The sequence below is a fragment of the Saccopteryx leptura genome, chromosome 12 (assembly GCF_036850995.1).
Source record: "Saccopteryx leptura isolate mSacLep1 chromosome 12, mSacLep1_pri_phased_curated, whole genome shotgun sequence".
NCBI lineage: Eukaryota > Metazoa > Chordata > Mammalia > Chiroptera > Emballonuridae > Saccopteryx > Saccopteryx leptura.
The window spans coordinates 8954895-8974344 of record NC_089514.1 but is presented as its reverse complement, the minus strand read 5'-3'; the positions used below and the strand labels follow the sequence as shown (position 1 = coordinate 8974344).

Here is a 19450-nt window from a genome sequence, read left to right as displayed (position 1 = left end):
CTTTGTTGTGGCACCTTAGTTGTTCATTGATTGCTTTCTCATATGTGCCTTGACTGTGGGCCTTCAGCAGACCAAGTAACCCCTTGCTCGAGCCAGCGACCTTGGGCTCAAGCTGGTGAGCTTTTGCTCAAACCAGATGAGCCCGCGCTCAAGCTGGTGACCTCGGGGCCTCGAACCTGGGTCCTCCATGTCCTAGTCTGATGCTCTATCCACTGAGCCACCACCCGGTCAGGCTGGTTGCTCATCTTTCCTGACAGCGACTCCTGGGTTGCTAAGCGTGTTGTCACAGTGGTGGAGCTCTTGTCCGGTCAGAGCTTGGACGTGTCCAGACACACTTCCTACCCAACTGCTCCCTCACTGGGGTTACCCCTCCCTTTTGGCCTCTCTGCACCATGTTCTGGCCATGATGACAAGACAGAGCTTCTGAACCTGACCTGATATTATTCCAGAAGAATCTCAGTTTAACAAAACTCATAGTTTCTACAGGAGACCAAACGCTTTCTCTTTCTGCCCGGCCTATATATTTATATAAATCCATGTGTCAGAGGCTACGCCCTGTGTGTCTATAGGGGCTATTTTATATCATGCTGTGCTGGGCGGTGATGGCCAGTCTTCCTGCAAGTCAGTGCCATGGTCGACAAAGCAACACTTTCTTGGTCTGGATGACTCCCTCTCCGATGGCGTTGCCTCTGTGTGGCACTGCCACCATTTTCCCGGGCACTTCGATCCTCACTCTGGCATGATGACCACTCCTGTGCTCTTTGATTGTGCATTGGCACTAATATCCTGGAGGCCTCTGAAGACCAAGCAGTGTGGAGAGGAAGTGGGAAGACCAAAATCCCTCTCCTTTTTGCATGTTTTACTCAGTTATAGGAATCCCAAATTAGCAGGGCCTGTCCTTAAATATTTCATAGAGGTTTTAATGACACATTCCTTTTAAGCTTGGCTTTCGGCGTCTGTTTCCGCTGGGACCGATACAGGCATCCGTGACGCTGGATTGGGGATGAGTTGAGTGACAGATGCCAAGTTCCCTTCAGATAGCCCTTCCTTCTGTTACTAGGCTCAGTAACTGGCGGTTCTGTCTTGCTACATCTCTTTCTCCCTCTGGATGGATTTTTTTTTTTTTTTTTTTTCTCATGAGAAGCCAAATGAGTGAACCTCTCCCTTTCACTGGACTTGCCCAGACATGTCAGAACACTAGCTCTGGCTCAAACTGGGACCCCCCACCACAGCTGTCTCCAACAGCCTGTACACTTCTTCTCCTTTGATCACATTTGGCCTAGATTACAATCATCCCAAGAGCTTGCCAAGATCGCGTTGCAGCCTGATTATCTCAGAACATAAACTTAGAATTGGTTGACAAGACCAATACCCAGGGGTATCACCAGTTTGAATGAATAGTGCCAGAAACCTCTAGTCAACCTGGACTGTGTCCCTTGATGGAGGCCAGAGTGTTTATAGGACTCCGTGACACTTTCCTTAACAATATTTTATTGTTTTAAAATTTTATTGATTGATTAGTTTCAGAGAGAGAGAGAGAGGAAGATGGAGAGAGAGAAAGAGAAAGACTTCTTGTCTCACTATTCATGCATTCAATGCATGCATTGGTTGATTCTTTTTTTTTTTTTTTTTTTTTTTGTATTTTTCTGAAGCTGGAAATGGGGAGAGACAGTGAGACAGACTCCTGCATGCGCCCGACCAGGATCCACCCGGCACGCCCACCAGGGGCAACGCTCCGCCCACCAGGGGGCGATGCTCTGCCCCTCTGTGGCGTCGCTCTGCCGCAACCAGAGCCACTCTAGTGCCTGGGGCAGAGGCCAAGGAGCCATCCTCAGCGCCCGGGCCATCTTTGCCCCAATGGAGCCCTGGCTGCGGGAGGGGAAGAGAGAGACAGAGAGGAAGGAAGGGGTGGGGGTGGAAAAACAAATGGGCGCTTCCCCCATGTGCCCTGGCCGGGAATCGAACCCGGGTCCCCCCGTACGCCAGGCCGACGCTCTACCGCTGAGCCAACCGGCCAGGGCCCATTGGTTGATTCTTGTCTGCGCCCTGACAGGGATCGAACCGACAACCTTGGTGTATTGGAATGCCGTGCTAACAACCTGAGCTACTCAGCCAGGGCTTTTTCTTACAATTTTTAGATATTTTTTCAAATATTAGAAAATTGGCACCTGATACAAAATAGAGAACTGCACATAGTAATCATACAAAATGGAGATTTTGAAAGTTTTAAAGACTACAGTGTCTAACATACAGAAACTCACATGTTTGTTGAGTAGGAAAACAAAAGCCAAAATGCTATAACTAGTCAACTGTTATTCAGAACTTAAAATAAACTTTAAATGCATTTTGTTTTTCGGGAGTGTGTTCAGGCATACTCTATTAGGAAATAGCTCCAGGACTTCTAAGTATAATTTTGTCAGTGCAGTGAAGGAATCCAGACCTGTCTTAATAAGACAAATTCATTTCAAGACAACAGATATTTTGGTGCCTCAGGAAACCTCCCTGGAGCGCCAACATTTTTGAGTTATTTTTTTCAGCTCTCACTGACAACCCAACAAGTAGGTGTTTAACTGGACACTTCTGATGTTACGGTGGCCTTGCTGTGGAACTAGGGAGACAGAGGCACTGGCGGAGGAGAGAGGGAACATTCATGTGGCTTCTGCCCTCAAAGAACCCTCAGCCTCGTTTAGGGCCAGTGATAAATCCAAATGTAACATTATGGAAACAAAATTAAGCAATGCACGATGTTTGGTAGCCAGACGTTAACTGTCAACAGAAAGGTTTTCGAGGGGTGTTCATCAGTGATGCCCTTGGTTCTGTCTTTGCCGGTCAGTATTTCCAGGGACCCTTCCCTCCCACCGCTTCCAAGGTCTTCCCGTGGCTTCCTCTTCAGCCCATGTCCAGTGGTGCCGGGGTGTAGACAGCCTGGGGCACATGGAAACCTCCCTTTTCTCTTGCACAATGGTGCGACTTCCTTCCTTTCAGGAACGGCTCATAACTCATGGAAGGTGTGAGCTCTGAGTGACTGCGATTTTCCTCTCCCTGGAAGCGGGCCCGGCTGGGCTGTGTCAGCGGTGGGCAGCAATAGCTTTGACTACTGACATGACGATGAGAGGTTGAGCTTTGATAAAAACGGCAAAGAGAAGGAATAGGGCTTGTTCCCTCTCTGTAGCTTTCTCTTCGGTGACAGTTGAGAAACGTCCTCCCGGGGTGGTCTCTGGGAATCTGAACTATTAGAGCGGGGGTTCCCTTGTGGATTTATTTATTTATTTATTGATTGATTGATTGTTTGGGAGAGGGAGCGCCTGGGCTCGCCTGCACGGCTGGACCAGGTTCTGAGGGTACCATCGGGAAGCTCCGCCACCCTGCACAGGGAGCCTAGGAGCCTGAGTCCTGTTCCTCAGGGCCCATCCCTTCTGTTCCAGCAACCCCTCTGCACCTGCCTGCAGACAGCGGACAATCCTGGCTGGAAAGTCCACTCTGACCCTCAGGGCTTTCCTCAACCCTCTGTTCCCAGGGCGTTGGTTCAGAGAGCTCATCCTAGCGTGGTCCCAGAGGATAGCCTTATCTTCCTGCTCCTACAATAGACACAGAAGGGAATACACTCTTTGTGGAAACTCAGAATCAGTTGAAATTTGCCTCCAATGGTATCCCAATCTTATCAGAGATCTGTGCGACCGCCTGTGTGGATAGCTGAGTTTGGGGAAGAAGGAAAATGACTAAAAATCTTTTAAAGCGATGATAAACACAATAGCTGCCATTCAGCTAAGTGACAAGAAAGAGCAGGAGAAGAGCTCAGAGAGGACAAATTTCATCTTTAAATCTGAGGCTTAAGCCAACGATATAGAGCCCTGCCCCCTTTTAAAGTGGAATGAGTGACGCAGTAGTGAACACATGTATGTCACCTATGAATCTATGTGTGTGCACTTGAAGTCTGCATAGCCCGGCCTGGCTTCCCTGCTCAGAGAGCCCCTAAAAGCTGACCTGCAGCTACACTGTTCGCAGGGGGGGGGGGGTCTCACTGTCGTGCCGTGCTGACCCCTACTGAGCCCAGTACACATGTGTTTCTATGACCTTCTGCAAGTGTCTCTGAATAGGATGGACACAATCAGACTCTTTGAGAGTCATCTGCCTAGCCATCAGAACTCATTGAAGTCCCTACAGGACGCGTTGGCACGGGCCAGGGGGTGACCGGCCAAGTCACACAGCTCGGCGGGAATGTCCGCTTAGAGGGTTTACTGCTCACCAGCAAGGCTGACGTCATGCCTTTCAAGAGGCCTCTTGGCAAACAGGGAGGTTTTCCTACGTCATAAACACCCCAGAAGTTGCCCCTAAAGAGCTGTTCCATCAGCAACTGTGAGTTTTGCCTATGATAAGAGGAGAGTAAGATGAGAAGGTCAGAGGGCCTGCTTTGAATGTCACCTTCTCTAAGGGACCACGAAATACCTAGAGGTGAACACAGGAAGGAGAACAAACAACCTGTTCCATTCAGCCACCACACAACCAGGATTTAAAACGAGATTCTTGGCTGTCTTTCTTTTCTGAAAATATGTGAAGAAAAAGAAAAACAAACAAACAAACAAACAGCCTCTTCAGGGAGGGAAAGGCCAATGGAATAGGTTATAGTCGATGGCTGTAGTGACTCTATACCTGGAGTATTACATCTGGGACTGCACAGTGAAATTAAATGTCATTTCTTGAATAATAATTGTGCTAATAATTGTGCTAATAATAATTATGCTCCCTTGACCCCTGAGATGTCCGTGCCCTAATCCCCCAAACCGGTGACTGTTACTTTTATATGGCAAAAAGAGACTTTGCAGATGGGATTGAGGATTTTGAGATGAAAGATCACCCGGGTTCTTTGGATGAACTCTCTTACAAGAGTCCTTATACGAGGGAGGCAGGAGGGTGGCAATCACGGGAAATACGGTGACAGCAGCAGAGGGCCAGAGTCGGAGCAGAGGGAAATTTAAAGGCGCTACACTGATGGTTTTGACGATGGAGAGAAGAGGCCATGAGCCAAGGAATGCAGGCCGCCTCTAGGAGCTGGAAGAGGCCAGGAAATGGATTCTTCCCTAGAGCCTCCGGAAGGAATGTGGGCGGCCCTGCTGACACTTTGGTAGTCACCCAGTGGTGGATGCCACACTTCTGACCTCCAAGGCTGGGAGATAATAAATGTGCGGTTTCAAGCCGCAAGTCTGTGTGGCAATTTGTTGCAGCAGCAACAGGGAATCCAGGCAGTAACACTAACAGCGACACTGTTGGACTAAGAAACGTTAATTGATGGGAAAAAGAAAAGGGGTTTGTTTCAGGCTTGATTCCCAAGACACAGAGCATCAGGTCACGGTTCTCTGAATAGGCAGGGAAGGAGGACAAAGGGGCTTTTGTTTGTATGGGTACTTCTCACAGGTATTGTTTGCTTGAACTTTTATGAGAGAAGATGGGTTATCCTGGTCAAGCCTTCCTGACATGTCCTTGATTCTGCGTAGAATCAAAGTTGAGTTTTATTTTGTGTTTTGCAAAATCCGGACACCTCGGGAAGCAGTGTCTAAATGGTCTGGGCATGTTATTAGAAATGCCGAGTCCTGGGCTGTGGTCGAGGAACCTTTGGCCCAGTGCCGTGGCTGTCCACCAGGAGGGATTTGGTTCCCCGGGGACATTTGGCAAAGTGTGGTCACATTTCTGTCTTATTACAATGAGGGCATGAAGTGTGATGCTGGCATCTAGCGGGTGCAGGCCAGGAACTGTGCTAAATGTCAGAGAACAAACAAACAGTCTGACCCGAAATATCAGTGTTGCCAAAGTTGAAAAACCCTAGTCTAGTGGGTAAGTTTCACAAACACACACATAAATTATTATGCCACGGTGGTATATACCTATATGCCGATGTAATGTATGTGTACATGTGTGCCTTTACATGCCTTTCTCTCTCCCTGAGTAGGGTCATTACCCACTACAGTTTGGGATGTCCTCTCTCCTCTGTCCACCTGCTGCCCCTCCTCTGCTTCAATTCCTGGTCTGCACTGGCTGAGAACAGGGAAAGCCCAAGAGCAAGACCTTTACCCTTGGAAGCAACTGTCAGGCTCTGAAACTTGCCCACAGTTAATATCCAGGTCAAAGGGAAGGATGGCTAAGGACATCTGCTATTTTTTTTTTTTTTTGCATTTTCTTTTGCATTTTTCTGAAGCTGGAAACAGGGAGAGACAGTCAGACAGACTCCCGCATGCGCCCGACCGGGATCCACCTGGCACGCCCACCATGGGGCGACGCTCTGCCCACCAGGGGACGATGCTCTGCCCATCCTGGGCGTCGCCATGTTGTGACCAGAGCCACTCTAGCGCCTGGGGCAGAGGCCACAGAGCCATCCCCAGCGCCCGGGCCATTTTTACTCCAATGGAGCCTTGGCTGAGGGAGGGGAAGAGAGAGACAGAGAAGAAGGTGCGGCGGAGGGGTGGAGAAGCAAATGGGCGCTTCTCCTGTGTGCCCTGGCCAGGAATCGAACCCGGGTCCTCCGCACGCTAGGCCGAGACATCTGCTATTTTGTGTGTGAAGTTTTTTTTGACTCGATTTATATTCCAGAGTGGGTGCTCTGCTAGCAAACCAGCTCTATCTACCCTGCTGTTTGTTATGACATAATGATTCCAGGACATACATAAACTCTTGCACTCAAGAGTTTTTCTCCCCTGTACTAGCTCCTCCAGGGTTTCTGTCACCACCTTCGTCTGGAATCCATGGAGAAGTCCGTTCTCTGAAAAAGAATCGAACATTGGAAAAGGCAATGGCTCTAGAATGGGTTCGAGTGTCGCTGATTAGCTGTCACTGGTTAGAAACGCATTGCTCTGCTTCTCGCCTCCTGTTAGGGAGTCAGGTTCACTCCAGGGATGAGTGCCACATCACATGCCGCAGGACGCCGGCCAGCCCCCACGGCTCAGTAGTCCTGAGGGGTGGGGGAAACATCCTGCATGCACATGGCTGTGGTTTCATCGTCTTGCACTCATCACTGTATTCAGAAAGATAGATTTTTTATTATGCAACAGCTGCTTCTCTAGGGTAAACTTTGACACAAAGCATTGTGTTCTTGACTGAATCAGCTAAAGCAAAAATCAGGGGGCAGAAAAGAGACCCGGGACAAGTTTCAAGTCCTTCGTTCAAAAACAGCTGCTTTTGGAGAAGCATTCAGATGTGCAATTAGGACAAATGACCACCTCTAAAGAACAAACTTGCCTTTCCAAAAAAAAAAAGAGATAAATGGTGAAAATCATAACTCATCAGTACTATGGAAGTGTCTGACATTCCTTTCTTTGTTGACCAGATGAGAATATAATAGTCATATGAGGATTTTCAGCTTCGTGGGAGGTTGGCACCTCTCACCCCTGTGTTGTTCCAAGGGTCGGTGGAAGTCATTAGTCCCAATGTATTTTAACCATTTAGGAATTTTCAAACATTTCACAGAATACACGGCATCCTAGGAATCCTACCAGCTTTACAAGCTGAGGTTGAGTGTTGGTTTTGGAAGTCTCAGCACCAGCAAGGATTTGATTATTACCAAAAACGTACAAAATTCCAGGACATACAAAAGTAAGCAGAGGCAGACAACCCTGAACTATGCCTTCTCATCAGCATCCTGCACTTAAAGACGTCTGAAGAATTCAGCTGGATTCTAGAGCTCCTTAGCTTGGTGGCTCTGTCTTTCATGCAACATACTTTTTATTTATTTTTTATTTTTTTCTGAAGCTGGAAACGGGGAGAGACAGTCAGACAGACTCCCGCATGCGCCCGACCGGGATCCACCCGGCACACCCACCAGGGGCGATGCTCTGCCCACCAGGGGGCGATGCTCTGCCCCTCCAGGGCGGTGCTCTGTTGCGACCAGAGCCACTCTAGCGCCTGGGGCAGAGGCCAAGGAGCCATCCCCAGCGCCCGGGCCATCTTTGCTCCAATGGAGCCTTGGCTGCGGGAGGGGAAGAGAGAGACAGAGAGGAAGGAGAGGGGGAGGGGTGGAGAAGCAGATGGGCGCTTCTCCTGTGTGCCCTGGCCGGGAATCGAACCCGGGACTTCTGCACGCCAGGCCGATGCTCTACCACTGAGCCAACCGGCTAGGGCTTCATGCAACAAACTTTTGCTGAACTATCCCTGAGCTTATCCCTCTCCTGAAGGAGGTTGGGCTCAGAGGACTGGTTTGCGCCACGACAACAGCCCATCCCCGTCATTTTGCGGGGTTAAAAATGTATGTATGTGCTAAAAAAATATAGGCGTACAGATGTGAAAAGAAGAGATATGGGAAGATGGAGGAGGTTACTGGGACATGGTAAGATGATCTGGAAGGCTTCACAGATGAGAAGAGGCTGCAGGCTGATCTTTAATGAAGTAGGATTTCCATGGGGATCAGTGATGGGGGGAGAGAGGGAAAGAGCTACATATAAAAAAGATGGAAGCTGTAAGATGTGCTGGGGGGGCAGTGAAGAAAGGAATGGGGGTCACCGGACCCTTCTCGTTAGGTTAAAGTTGGGGGGGGAAGGTGATTGGAAAGAAGATTATGGGAATCTGGATCAAGTAGGCAACCGTGGTAAAGAACTAATGCATCTGAATGTTTTAATGCTGCAAGCTTTTTTCTTGCTCATTTAACAGTACGTGGTGAGTGGGTAGATTTTCATACGGTGACTGGTGGAAGCAAGCTTTCTTCATTTTTTTCAAAGTTCTTGATGTCCCCTCCATTCAGCTGATTATCCATCCAGTAGGAAAAGGAAGAGAGAGAGAGAGAGAGAGAGAGAGAGAGAGAGAGAGAGAGAGGAGCATTGTGCATGAGTGATTTTTATGGGTGATGCCTACACTTGTGGTATATAGTATTTCCATCCACCTCCTGCTGGTCAGAACTGAGTCATTTGGCCACACCTAACTGCAGGAGAGTCTGGGAAACGTAGTGCTCCGAGTTGGGGATGGGGGGGGGGGGAGAAACAGATGTGAGCGAGCAACGTTTATCCTGAATGGATTGAACGTGGTCCTGAAAGCCGTGATGTGAGCTCCATGAATTGTACATTACCTTCACCGCCGTATCCCCAGCGTAGGATCGGCCTTACATATTTGCTCAAATAACGAAATGCTGGCCAGATGCTGGAAAGGAGTTCTGACCATCTGGGAACCTTGCAGGATGAATTAGTGGAGGAGAGGGGAGGCAGGGAAGCCAGTTAGAAAGTGATTGCGAGCATCTGACCAGAGCCCGCGTTAGTGCCGGTACAGTAGGAACGAGTACATTTTTAGGAACAGAAGTGTTTACTTCTGCTATTTTAATTTTTTTTTTGCGTTTACAGCAGAACTGCAGCTGAGTTGAACCCGAGTCCCCGCGGAGTTGAAATCATAGTAGCAGGTTGTGAGCCAGCAGGGCCCGGGGCCTTCTTTGGAGGCATTGATTGGAACGCAGCCCGGGGCCTGGGTTTGTGCCACAATGCTGCAACCCAAACAAAATAAAACTTGACCAAACCAGCAAGCCCAGCTTGGAGTTCAAGTTACTTCAACGGGCTCTAGGGGAACACAAACTGCTGTTGTATTATGTATGCCGAGTCCACTCTTTGACCTTATTGTAAGGAGAATTACCGGAGTCCACACAATCTTCAATCGGCTTTCCAAAAGGTTGGGCAAGTTCGCTCCTATGCAATTATGCAACATTAAAAAAAAAAAAAAAGTCTTAATTTTAAAACATGCCTGAAAAATAGATGCTGACCCAACAAGAGTAGCGACTGGCGGTGAAAAGAATACATTCTCTGTGCACCTGGAGAACTGGGCACACGGGTAACCTTGTGTGGCCTGAGGCCTCAAGGTTTTAGGGAGTTGTTTGCAGATAGGTTTCTTTGAAATTAAAAGCTCAGAGCAGCCTGTGTCCTCCCTGTAGATTTTGACTTTTACGGTTTACGTAGGAGCTGGGGCGGACCCTAGCATCCGGCCTGACTCAGTTCTGCACCTCTGGACTCCCCGGCGAGAGGCCGGACTTCAGTATAATGCGGGATTTAGGGAGGAACCTCGCTGAGAACAGCCACGGATTCTGAGGAGCTCGTTAGCGATGCTTTCTGATCTGAAAATAATGTAAAAAACAACAGAAGAGCTTTTTGTGGTATTTTCACATGTTCTTTATTGCTTTGGGGAAGACTCCAACATTAAAGTGGTTTACCAATCATAAATATTTAAAAAGACATAACGTGCCCTACCCTTTCCATCCATCCCTACCAAGAAAATAAACTACCGTAATAAAAATGGCCAGGACAGGAAGAGAAAGCAGAAACAATGGCAGCCGGCAGAATGCGAGGACGCAACAAATGTGGTCCTGGCGGCTCACGTCTGGTGTCAGCGCAGAAGGTGGCGGGGACAGGACGAGGAAATGTCCCAAGGGGATTTTTTTCCTTGCCAGGTTCAGGATGCTTTGAGGTGACATCCTCCTTCCCTGAGGGATCTGGAGATATAACTTATCAGCTGAGACAGCGGATACCGAGGGTCTCTTAATTTGGCTCCTACCTTGGATACCGGAGGGTCTCTTAACTTGGCTTCCCTCTCGAATCCCAGAGCAGCCAATCCTCTGAAATGATTCACAAATTAGAGAGCCGTTCATTTTGCAAAGGGTCGTTTTCACATGAGCCTTGCCAAGCTGTTGGCTGTAAATTGACTGGAAAGCAGTTTTTTTTTTTTTTCCTTTTCTTTCTTTCTTTTTTTTTTTTTTCTGTCTCAGCTTTCTAAAGATTCAGTTGCAAGTTGCTGAGGCTTGAAAAATGGGCCCCTCTTTGAGGGGTGGAGGCGGAGAGTCACACCGGCACGCTGTATCTCTGCAGGTTAGGTGTCGGAATGGGTGTCAGAGGTGACGGGGGCTGCAGGGCTGAGCATGAGGGGCAGGGACCATATTGGAAGGCTCTAGAACTTCTCCCGGGCACACCGAGGCTCTGCCACTCTTTCCAGTATCAGTCGTTGTATTACTTTCTGCTTAGTTCATGGGAACAGATTGGGTTAGCTTGGTAAATTCAGTAAAATTGTTCTTCTGAAGAGTGGCTTTGCGTCGTGCCCCTCTGAGCAGGCTGGCTGCCTCCCCCACTTGCAACCTCATTGAACCATCTTGGCAACACTGAGAAGCTGTGTCAGGAGGGGGAGCCTTCCTGGAGGAAGAGGCCTGCAGAGAGAGGGGGGGTCTGGCAGGGGAGGGGAAGTCTCGGCACAACCCAAAGGGTTGCTTGGCTGGCTTGGGGGGCCGGAAAGGGAGGCTGACTTGTCCTGGTTCGCCTGACGCTTTCTTCAGAACGCAGGCAAACTGAGACAGTCGGCTAGTCTTCAGAGAGACCAAGATATAGGCGGGACCGGTGTGAGAGGTGAGGCCATCACTGTCTCCCCGAAAGGGCGGTCCTGCTGGTACAACTCATGTGGCTTCCAGGGAAGCTACAAGGGGCCTTGGGAGGAGCCGCAGGACCCCAGCAGCCCCCTCGGGAACTGGACATCCGGGAAGGCCCTGGCCTGGTCCAGCTACCTTCGTAACTAACCGACATTCACTTACTTTGCTTAATGAGGTTTTCTCTCTCTCTCTCTTCCTCAGGGAGGCAGGACACAGTGTGTGCGAGAAGCCTGCCCCATCCTCTCCTGTCCTCAGCACCTTAGCCACACGCCCCCGGGACACTGCTGCCCCAAATGCCTGGGTGAGTGACAGCCTTCAGACCTAAGAGCGACGGGATGTGTTCTCGCTGCGTTTCTGCTCGGGGTGTGGGCCCACACGGTTGTCTGGGTGTCCTCGAGTTGTCCGGTTCGCCTGGCCACTGCTTCCAATTAAACGAGCGGAAGGCGGGCCCAGGGTGTGTCTGTTTCCTGTTTTGTCCTCCCTGCGTCTGTAAAGCAGGCGCGGCAGACAGCCTGGGCGCAGTAAGACCCTCTCCGGGGAGAACAGTACTGAACACTATCTTTAATCGGGCGTGTGATAATAAGTCAGAACAGATTTTATAGGAGTGTGACGTAGGCACTTGGAGGAATACAGACTCGTGTTACTTGTAGAGGCAAAAGCATGATACGCCACAAACAAGAGGTTTGGAGGGGAACGATGGCCAATAGCCAAAGAAAAGGGACCCCTAGCTCTCTATTGCTACACGCTGACTGTGTGCGAAGCACTGTGAAAGTTCATGTACTCCGTCTCATCGAATCTCACGAGGCTGTGATATAGGGGCGCTACGTATAGTATACAATTCCGATGTATAACACAGGTGCAACTTATTTGTTTTGTTGTCGTGAGAGGGAGGTAGACTCCTGGAAGGTGGCGCAGCTGGGAGTGACAGGTCGGTACCTGAACACGTGTCTCTGTGACGTGTAAGCCCGTGCTTTAACGGCCGCAGCCCGGCTCCCCGGTGACACGGAGGTCGGCTTGTACATCGCCACCTGAAAGCAGACAGTCCAGGTTGGGAGGTGGGGAGCCCGGGGGAGTCTCTGGATTCCCCGACTTTCGTTTATAATCCACCTGTCAGGTTCTTCTCTAGGATCCCGAGCCTTTTGAGTTCGTCCAGGTCAGACTATTTAAGGTTTAAGTCAAAGTGGCTTGACCCATCGTGTGAGCAGGGCAGAGCGCCAGCAGCCCCGTCAGAATCCCAGGGGTCCCGCAGGGGGCTGACGTCTTCCTGTCGCCACCGGCTTTGTGTTTCTTCTCCTGCTGTTTCTGTCTTTGTTCCCTTCTCTCCCCCTCCCCTTCTTCTCTTCTTCTTCTTCCTCCTCCTCCTCCTCCTCCTCTTCCTCTTCTCTTCCTCCTCCTCCTCCTCCTCCTCCCCCTAGTAAAGATCCTGCCCCGTGGTCTTCTCACACCGTATAGAGCCATGGAGTCCAGGCTTGTGCCGCAGACTTTATTGAAGGGCTGCCGTCAAACAGGGGTGATTAATTCACAGCCAGGCACAGGGAACAGCGTGCAATGGAATATCAAGCTTCCTCTGTTTCTTTTAGAAGGCCTTAGCCATTCTTGCCTTTAGGAACATTTTCCTGTCTGTCTCTTGTTTGGGCTCCAGTCTCAGTCACTGTCACACCTTCTCCTGAACGCCCTCGCCTTTCTTCCGCAGTCGGCCTTCCCAGGTCCAGCGCCGCCTGTTGATTTGTTTTTCTCTCCCCCGGTTTAGCACGGCTGTTCCCGAAGCCTGTCCTTCTGCATCCACATTGGCTCCTGAAGGCACCTTGTTCGTTAGCAGTTTTCTCCTCTTTGGGGGATTCTGTGGCCAACTCGTCATCTAATAATGTTGGCCTTCTGTACACACACACACACACACACACACACACACACACACACACAGATACTTACTTCTAAAGTAAATATGAACTCATTATAAGAACAATGGAGACTTGTTTAGACATGCCTGTCTGAAGATATTCCCACCGATATGTGTGCCGCTTGGGTCATCTGTCCTGTGTCCCCCAGAATAGAATTAGCCGGTTTGCTGTGGTTGAAATCATCGTGCTGTGGGTCCTGGTGGAAGCAGCATTCCATCCTAGCAGGAAAGTCATCCTGGAGGAGGTGGCATTGGGGAGCCTGGCCTCCAAGATCAGTGGGACTGATTCATGCTTTGAAGTTGGTACCATGGATACACTGAGTCAGCTCAGAAGTTTCTCACATGAGCAATGGCTGTTGTATTGAATGCAGATTTCCTTCGGTCCATTTGTGGTCATAAGACAGTCTACAAAAGGAACGGAGAGTCTTAGGGAACTTGAAAATCGTAATTCCCCTAAATGAGACTCTTTATCGTTGGGCAAAAGCCCAGTGGGAATGGCTCAAGTCAGGCTGGACACAGTCTCTGAACCACTTTTGGAATGTTTTATCTTATTGTGGGGCCATGATGACTTTGGGATTAAGCTAAGATTTTATGTTCTTCAGGAGTAAAAAAATACATGCCGCACACAAAAAGGACAGAAAAGAAACACACACATACACACACACACACACACACACCCCGATACTATCTAGATACTAAAATCTTAGACTAACTAGACTTTTGGCTGGTTGGACACTGATTTGTTGTTAAATCTTCCCTTCACCCAGATTCAGTCACGTGACATACCTTTGTCTTCACATTGCAACATTCTCTTCCTCTCTCCTCCCATCGCCCATGAAGAGCCTGGTCCCCCAGAACTCCCATTCCCCCTCTCACAGCGACGTAGCCCAGGACCGTATTTGAATTATACCGCCAGTAATAGTACCTATCAACGGCCACTTTTCAGGTTGTTTAATGAGTGCCAGACTCTGTGCTACAGTATTTTTAGATAAAATTTACATTTTATAGGGTTATTTAAGCCATTGGTTACATTTGTTCAAGGGGAGATAAACTCATTAGAAGAGTCTTTTTGTTCAATGATCTACTGATGCATCCATCCATCCATCCGTCTGTCTGTCCATCTGTCTGTCCATCCGTCCATCCGTCCATCCACCCACCCACCCAGCCACCCATCCATCCCTGCAATAATATTGAGTACTATCATTGTCGTAAAAGTAACAGCCAAGGGGCTATTCATTCTAAGAGGGGAAAGGGCCTCTCACAACATGTACTTTAATTGGTGAGGAAGAAAGCTTGCCTATTATATCTATACATCCTAGTCACAAAAATTAGAAGATATTTCAAAATGAATATAAAGTGATAAAAAAGAAGCATTTTTTTATTAAACAAGAACATCAGAAAAGCAAATTCCAAGTCAAAGAAAGTTGTTTGATTATGCAAATGAGGTGCAAAAATGCACTAGACAAAAGGTTTAAAGTACTAGGGTATCTGCACGTTCCCTGATCCCCTAATTTTTGTGAGCAATATATTTATTGATGTCCTGACTTTTACCAAACAGCATTTAAGTCCACTTTACAAAACCCATGAAATGTATGTAGATAAATTATAGGGGGATAAAAGACTAAGAAAATTTTACAGAGATGTGATGCCTACGAAAGGTTGGACACTTGGCCTGTATAGCTGGATTCTGCCTCTACGTGCTCTTAGAGTTAGGGTCACCCTTTATGCCGATGAATTGGTAACTTCTTCAACTGAGATGCTGTGTTCTTCATCTTTGCTTGTATGGTCAGGAGCCGCCATCATGGCCATTCACATGCAGGTTCCCATTGGATTCAGGCAGATGGTAAAGAAATGGCGGAGTCGGAGGATGGTGGGCCATTCTGTTTATTGGTGTCTCACCAAGACAGGCAAGCCACAAGAGAAGACAAGGGAAAAGCCTGCTTTTCCCATGAAGGGCAAGGGATCAGGGAGGCCCCTGCAATGGTGATAGCAGGAACCGAGAGAGAGCGAGCTCCTGGTCTGCCCCACTTCATAGTATAGAAATCAAAACCTTTTTTTTGTATTTTTCTGAAGCTGGAAACGGGGAGAGACAGTCAGACAGACTCCCGCATGCGCCCGACCGGGATCTACACGGCACGCCCACCAGGGGCGATGCTCTGCCCACCAGGGGGCGATGCTCTGCCCCTCCGGGGCATTGCTCTGTTGCGACCAGAGCCACTGTAGCACCTGGGGCAGAGGCCAAGGAGCCATCCCCAGCGCCCCGGCCATCTTTGCTCCAGTGGAGCCTCGGCTGCGGGAGGGGAAGAGAGAGACAGAGAGGAAGGAGGGGGGGAGGGGTGGAGAAGCAGATGGGCGCTTTTCCTGTGTGCCCTGGCCGGGAACCGAACCCGGGACCTCTGCACGCCAGGCCGACGCTCTACCACTGAGCCAACCAGCCAGGGCGAAATCAAAACCTTTTAATCCAATATACAAACAAGGAAGTCTCTGATACAAAGTCACTTATCTGAGGCATAATGGGATTCCTCATGAGAGTGCACCACCCACATCATGCTGAACAGTCAAGGGTGTGGAGAAAAGCTTAATTTTAAAACTAAGCCTTAGGCTATAACGACCCGGCCTACTTATAGCCTGTCCCCTACACCCCATGCAAACTATAAGCGAGCAAACATATATATCAATTTACAAACTTATTTGACCAACATTGCTCATTCCTTTTCTTCATGCCTTGCCTTCTTCCCTACGATACTTACTTAATAATTTTACTCATTCTTTGAGATGTAGCTCAGGTATCACATCCTTTGAGAAGTCTTCTCTGTCTTCCGTGTCCCCGTGGTTCCCAGAACTCGCTTCTTCCCAGAACTTACCGTATGTTTGTAGTGACATCAGATTTTGTGGATTTGTTTCCCCAGCAGACGATGGGGTCCATAAGGGAGGTCTATGTCATAGTCCTCCCGGTTCAGCATATGGATATATAATCAAGATTTGTTGAATTTGAATTTACAGTGTGCAGTCGAACTATTTTTAACAACAACTCTCTAACGACTCCTGAGGATCCACTGGGAACGTCTGACCAAAGGCTTTATCTTTGTGTGTCAGACTGACCTGGTTTTGTGAGAATGTTTACCTGCCCCGTGTTGTGATTGCTGGTGGCAAAGCGGGACATCCTTGGCTTCTGTCTTGCTTACCCTCTGCCGTTGCCTCCCTCTAGGTCAGAGGAAAGTGTTTGACCTCCCGTTTGGAAGCTGCCTCTTTCGCAGTGATGTGTATGACAACGGGTCCTCATTTCTCTACGATAACTGCACCGCGTGCACCTGCAGGGTAAGGTGGTTCTCAGGGGTCAGAGTCCAACGGCAAGAGCGCTTGGGGCTTCAGTGTCAACGTTATAGCCGAACACGAAGTGTTATTTATCTGAGGGAGGAATTACTGATGCCATTTTAGAGTGAAAATCACACATAAGGTCACCAGGAAGTTCCAACGTAGGACCCACGTTACAAGTCATTGTCGTTTTCCCAGAAACAAGAAGTATGCTCCCGGTGGTGAGAACTCACCTCTGAGGGGACGTCTGAGGCACTTGCTAAACTCAGACAAATACACATGGCACAGTTCTCTGGATCTGATTACCCGCGATGAATTCTCTGACACACTGGGCAAGAAAAATGGCTTTAATCACATCCAAGAGAAAAGAAAGGCATGGATTTACAGTTCATCACAAGATAAACCTCGCCGTGTTGGAAGAGAATATTTATGTTTTGCTCACCGTATTTTTTTTTTTTTTCCTTACTTGAGGCATTGCTCACTTTTCTCAAACGGCCACCAGAAGTCTAATGACTGGTACAGAAAGAATTCCACCACTCCCGAGTTTTAAAGGGACACACATCCCACATTTCTAGGCTGTGTTTATGCAGCGATTTAATTCTGGAACCAAGAAGAGAATCATTTAGATGGAGGACGTTAGGCTCATGCATTAGTGAGTAAACCCCAACGTGTGCGTGACAGGAGTGTAGAGTAATACGTTTGGGGGCTGCTGGTTGCTGCTTTGTTTTTAGTAGTTAAAGAGCAAAAGAGGGACAGAGAGGAAGTCTGCTTCATGTCAGCTCTGAGTCAGTAGCGGTGATCCGAGTTCAGAGGGTCCGGATTACTTGAGCCGGGCTTTGTTAAGGAGCGGGCACGACTTCGGGGGCGTGGCTGACCTGTGTGATCCCAGGCCCTGACCACCCAGCCGCTCCTAAGCCCGAGGATACTCACCCGAGGCTCCCTCCTCTCCTCGTGGGTGTAGCTACACATAGAACCACTCATTCTGATGCTACACATAGAACCACTCATTCTGATGCTACACATAGAACCACTCATTCTGATGCTACACATAGAACCACTCATTCTGATGCTACACATAGAAACACTCATTCTGATGCTACACATAGAACCACTCATTCTGATGCTACACATAGAACCACTCATTCTGATGCTACACATAGAACCACTCATTCTGAACACACAGAACCACTCATTCTGATGCTACACATAGAACCACTCATTCTGTTGGCCTTGACCTTCATCCGTCCTCAGAACTTCTCTTCCTCTTCAGGAATTTTACAGGTTATCGCTTCCTCATGGGGATACTGAGCTTTTGATTAAAAAAACTCCATCTCATTCCCAATATTCTCTTGATCGCAGGAAAGCCAGGCGTCCCGGGAGCGGGAATTAGTTCTGCTCGCAGTGCTGTGGGTCTTATGGATTCCATGAGAGATGATTAGGAAATATGTCCCCTGACTCAGAAGAAGTGTCATTAACACATGTTGCTTCCAGAGGTTGTTTAATCAGAGCACGAGTTCACAGTCCTCTCTGGGAAACCGGGTGCTGGAAGAATCAGGCTGCGGTCATTTTGGATCGTCGACGCTGTTTTCTCTTCGCTCAGCGCTCCCCTCTCTCATGTCCCCATTCGATCGCTGTGGCAGGTGCCGGGCACCGTTGGCAGTTCTCTGAACGCAGTACAGCAGGGGTCCCCAAACTTTTTACACAAGGGGCCAGTTCACTGTCCCTCAGACCATTGGAGGGCCAGACTATAAAAAAAACAACTATGAACAAATCCCTATGCACACTGCACATATCTTATTTTAAAGTAAAAAAACAAAACAGGAACAAATACAACATTTAAAATAAAGAACAAGTAAATTTAAATCAACAAACTGACCAGTATTTCAATGGGAACTATGCTCCTCTCACTGACCACCAGTGAAAGAGGTGCCCCTTCTGGAAGTGCAGCGGGGGCCGGATAAATGGCCTCAGGGGGCCGCATGTGGCCCACGGGCCGTAGTTTGGGAACCCCTGCAGTACAGTTTCGGGTCTCTGTGCCTTCAGATTGGACGATTTCTCTGCCTGCAGTGTCCCCGTCGTCTTTAACTTTGATTAGTAAACTCCTCTTCATGCACAGCAGCCCATCTCCGATGTCACCTCCTCCATCGCTGGCCCGGCCCACCTAGCTAGGTACTTCCTTCCCCTTCTCTACGTCTTGCCTGGTTCTGCTTAACCACACTTTCCATAGTCCAGGGAGTTCACCAACACATAATGTTTTGAAGTGGATGCAAGACATTGGCAGTAACTTACAAGATGGTATCTTCCAGAACATGTCCCAGAGCAGTCAGTTGTGGGTTGTGAAGGCAAGGCCGGAGAGGAGGACGTTGGGTAGGGGTGGACATGACGTTTCATCTCTCGCTTGCCTTTGGGCCCCCAGGACTCCACGGTGGTGTGTAAGAAGAAGTGCTCCCGTCCCGGCAGCTGCGCCAGGGGCGAGGAGGCCTGCTGTGAGGACTGCCTGCTCCAGCTGCCCGCGGAAGATGTCAGAGTATGCAAGTTTGGCCACAAGACCTTTCGGGTATGTCAGGAGCCCCGCTCGTGGAAAACCACAGCAGCATCCTTAGTGCAAGGTTCCCTTGTGCAAATGAGGCCTGAAATCACCGACAGAGGGTCATCCTAGAAACACCGAGCCCTAGAAACGTGCATGCGGAGAATCTGGAAGAGTCAGATGCCCTTTAAGACGGATTCGGTTGGGTCTTCCGCTCCTGAGAAACAAAAGGCGCTAGAGAGTAGACAGTCCTTAAAATAGCTCCAAGGAAATGAGAAGCAATGGGAAGAGGAGGAGTCAGCGTCACAGACCTGGACTAGTGTCTCTGTTTTTAGCAAAATTTGCT

The 19450-nt window shown here is 48.9% G+C and overlaps 1 protein-coding gene across 2 annotated transcripts in view; it reads left to right on the top strand.

Annotated features, from left to right (window-relative positions):
• BMPER (BMP binding endothelial regulator) overlaps positions 1–19450 on the top strand; it is a 239872-nt gene that overhangs the window by 119560 nt on the left and 100862 nt on the right. For both annotated transcript variants that reach the window (XM_066353770.1, XM_066353769.1), the window contains exons 7-9: positions 11567–11666; positions 16471–16580; positions 18994–19134. In XM_066353770.1, coding sequence (XP_066209867.1) covers positions 11567–11666; positions 16471–16580; positions 18994–19134 — 351 coding nt within the window. The remainder of the gene's footprint in view (positions 1–11566; positions 11667–16470; positions 16581–18993; positions 19135–19450) is intronic.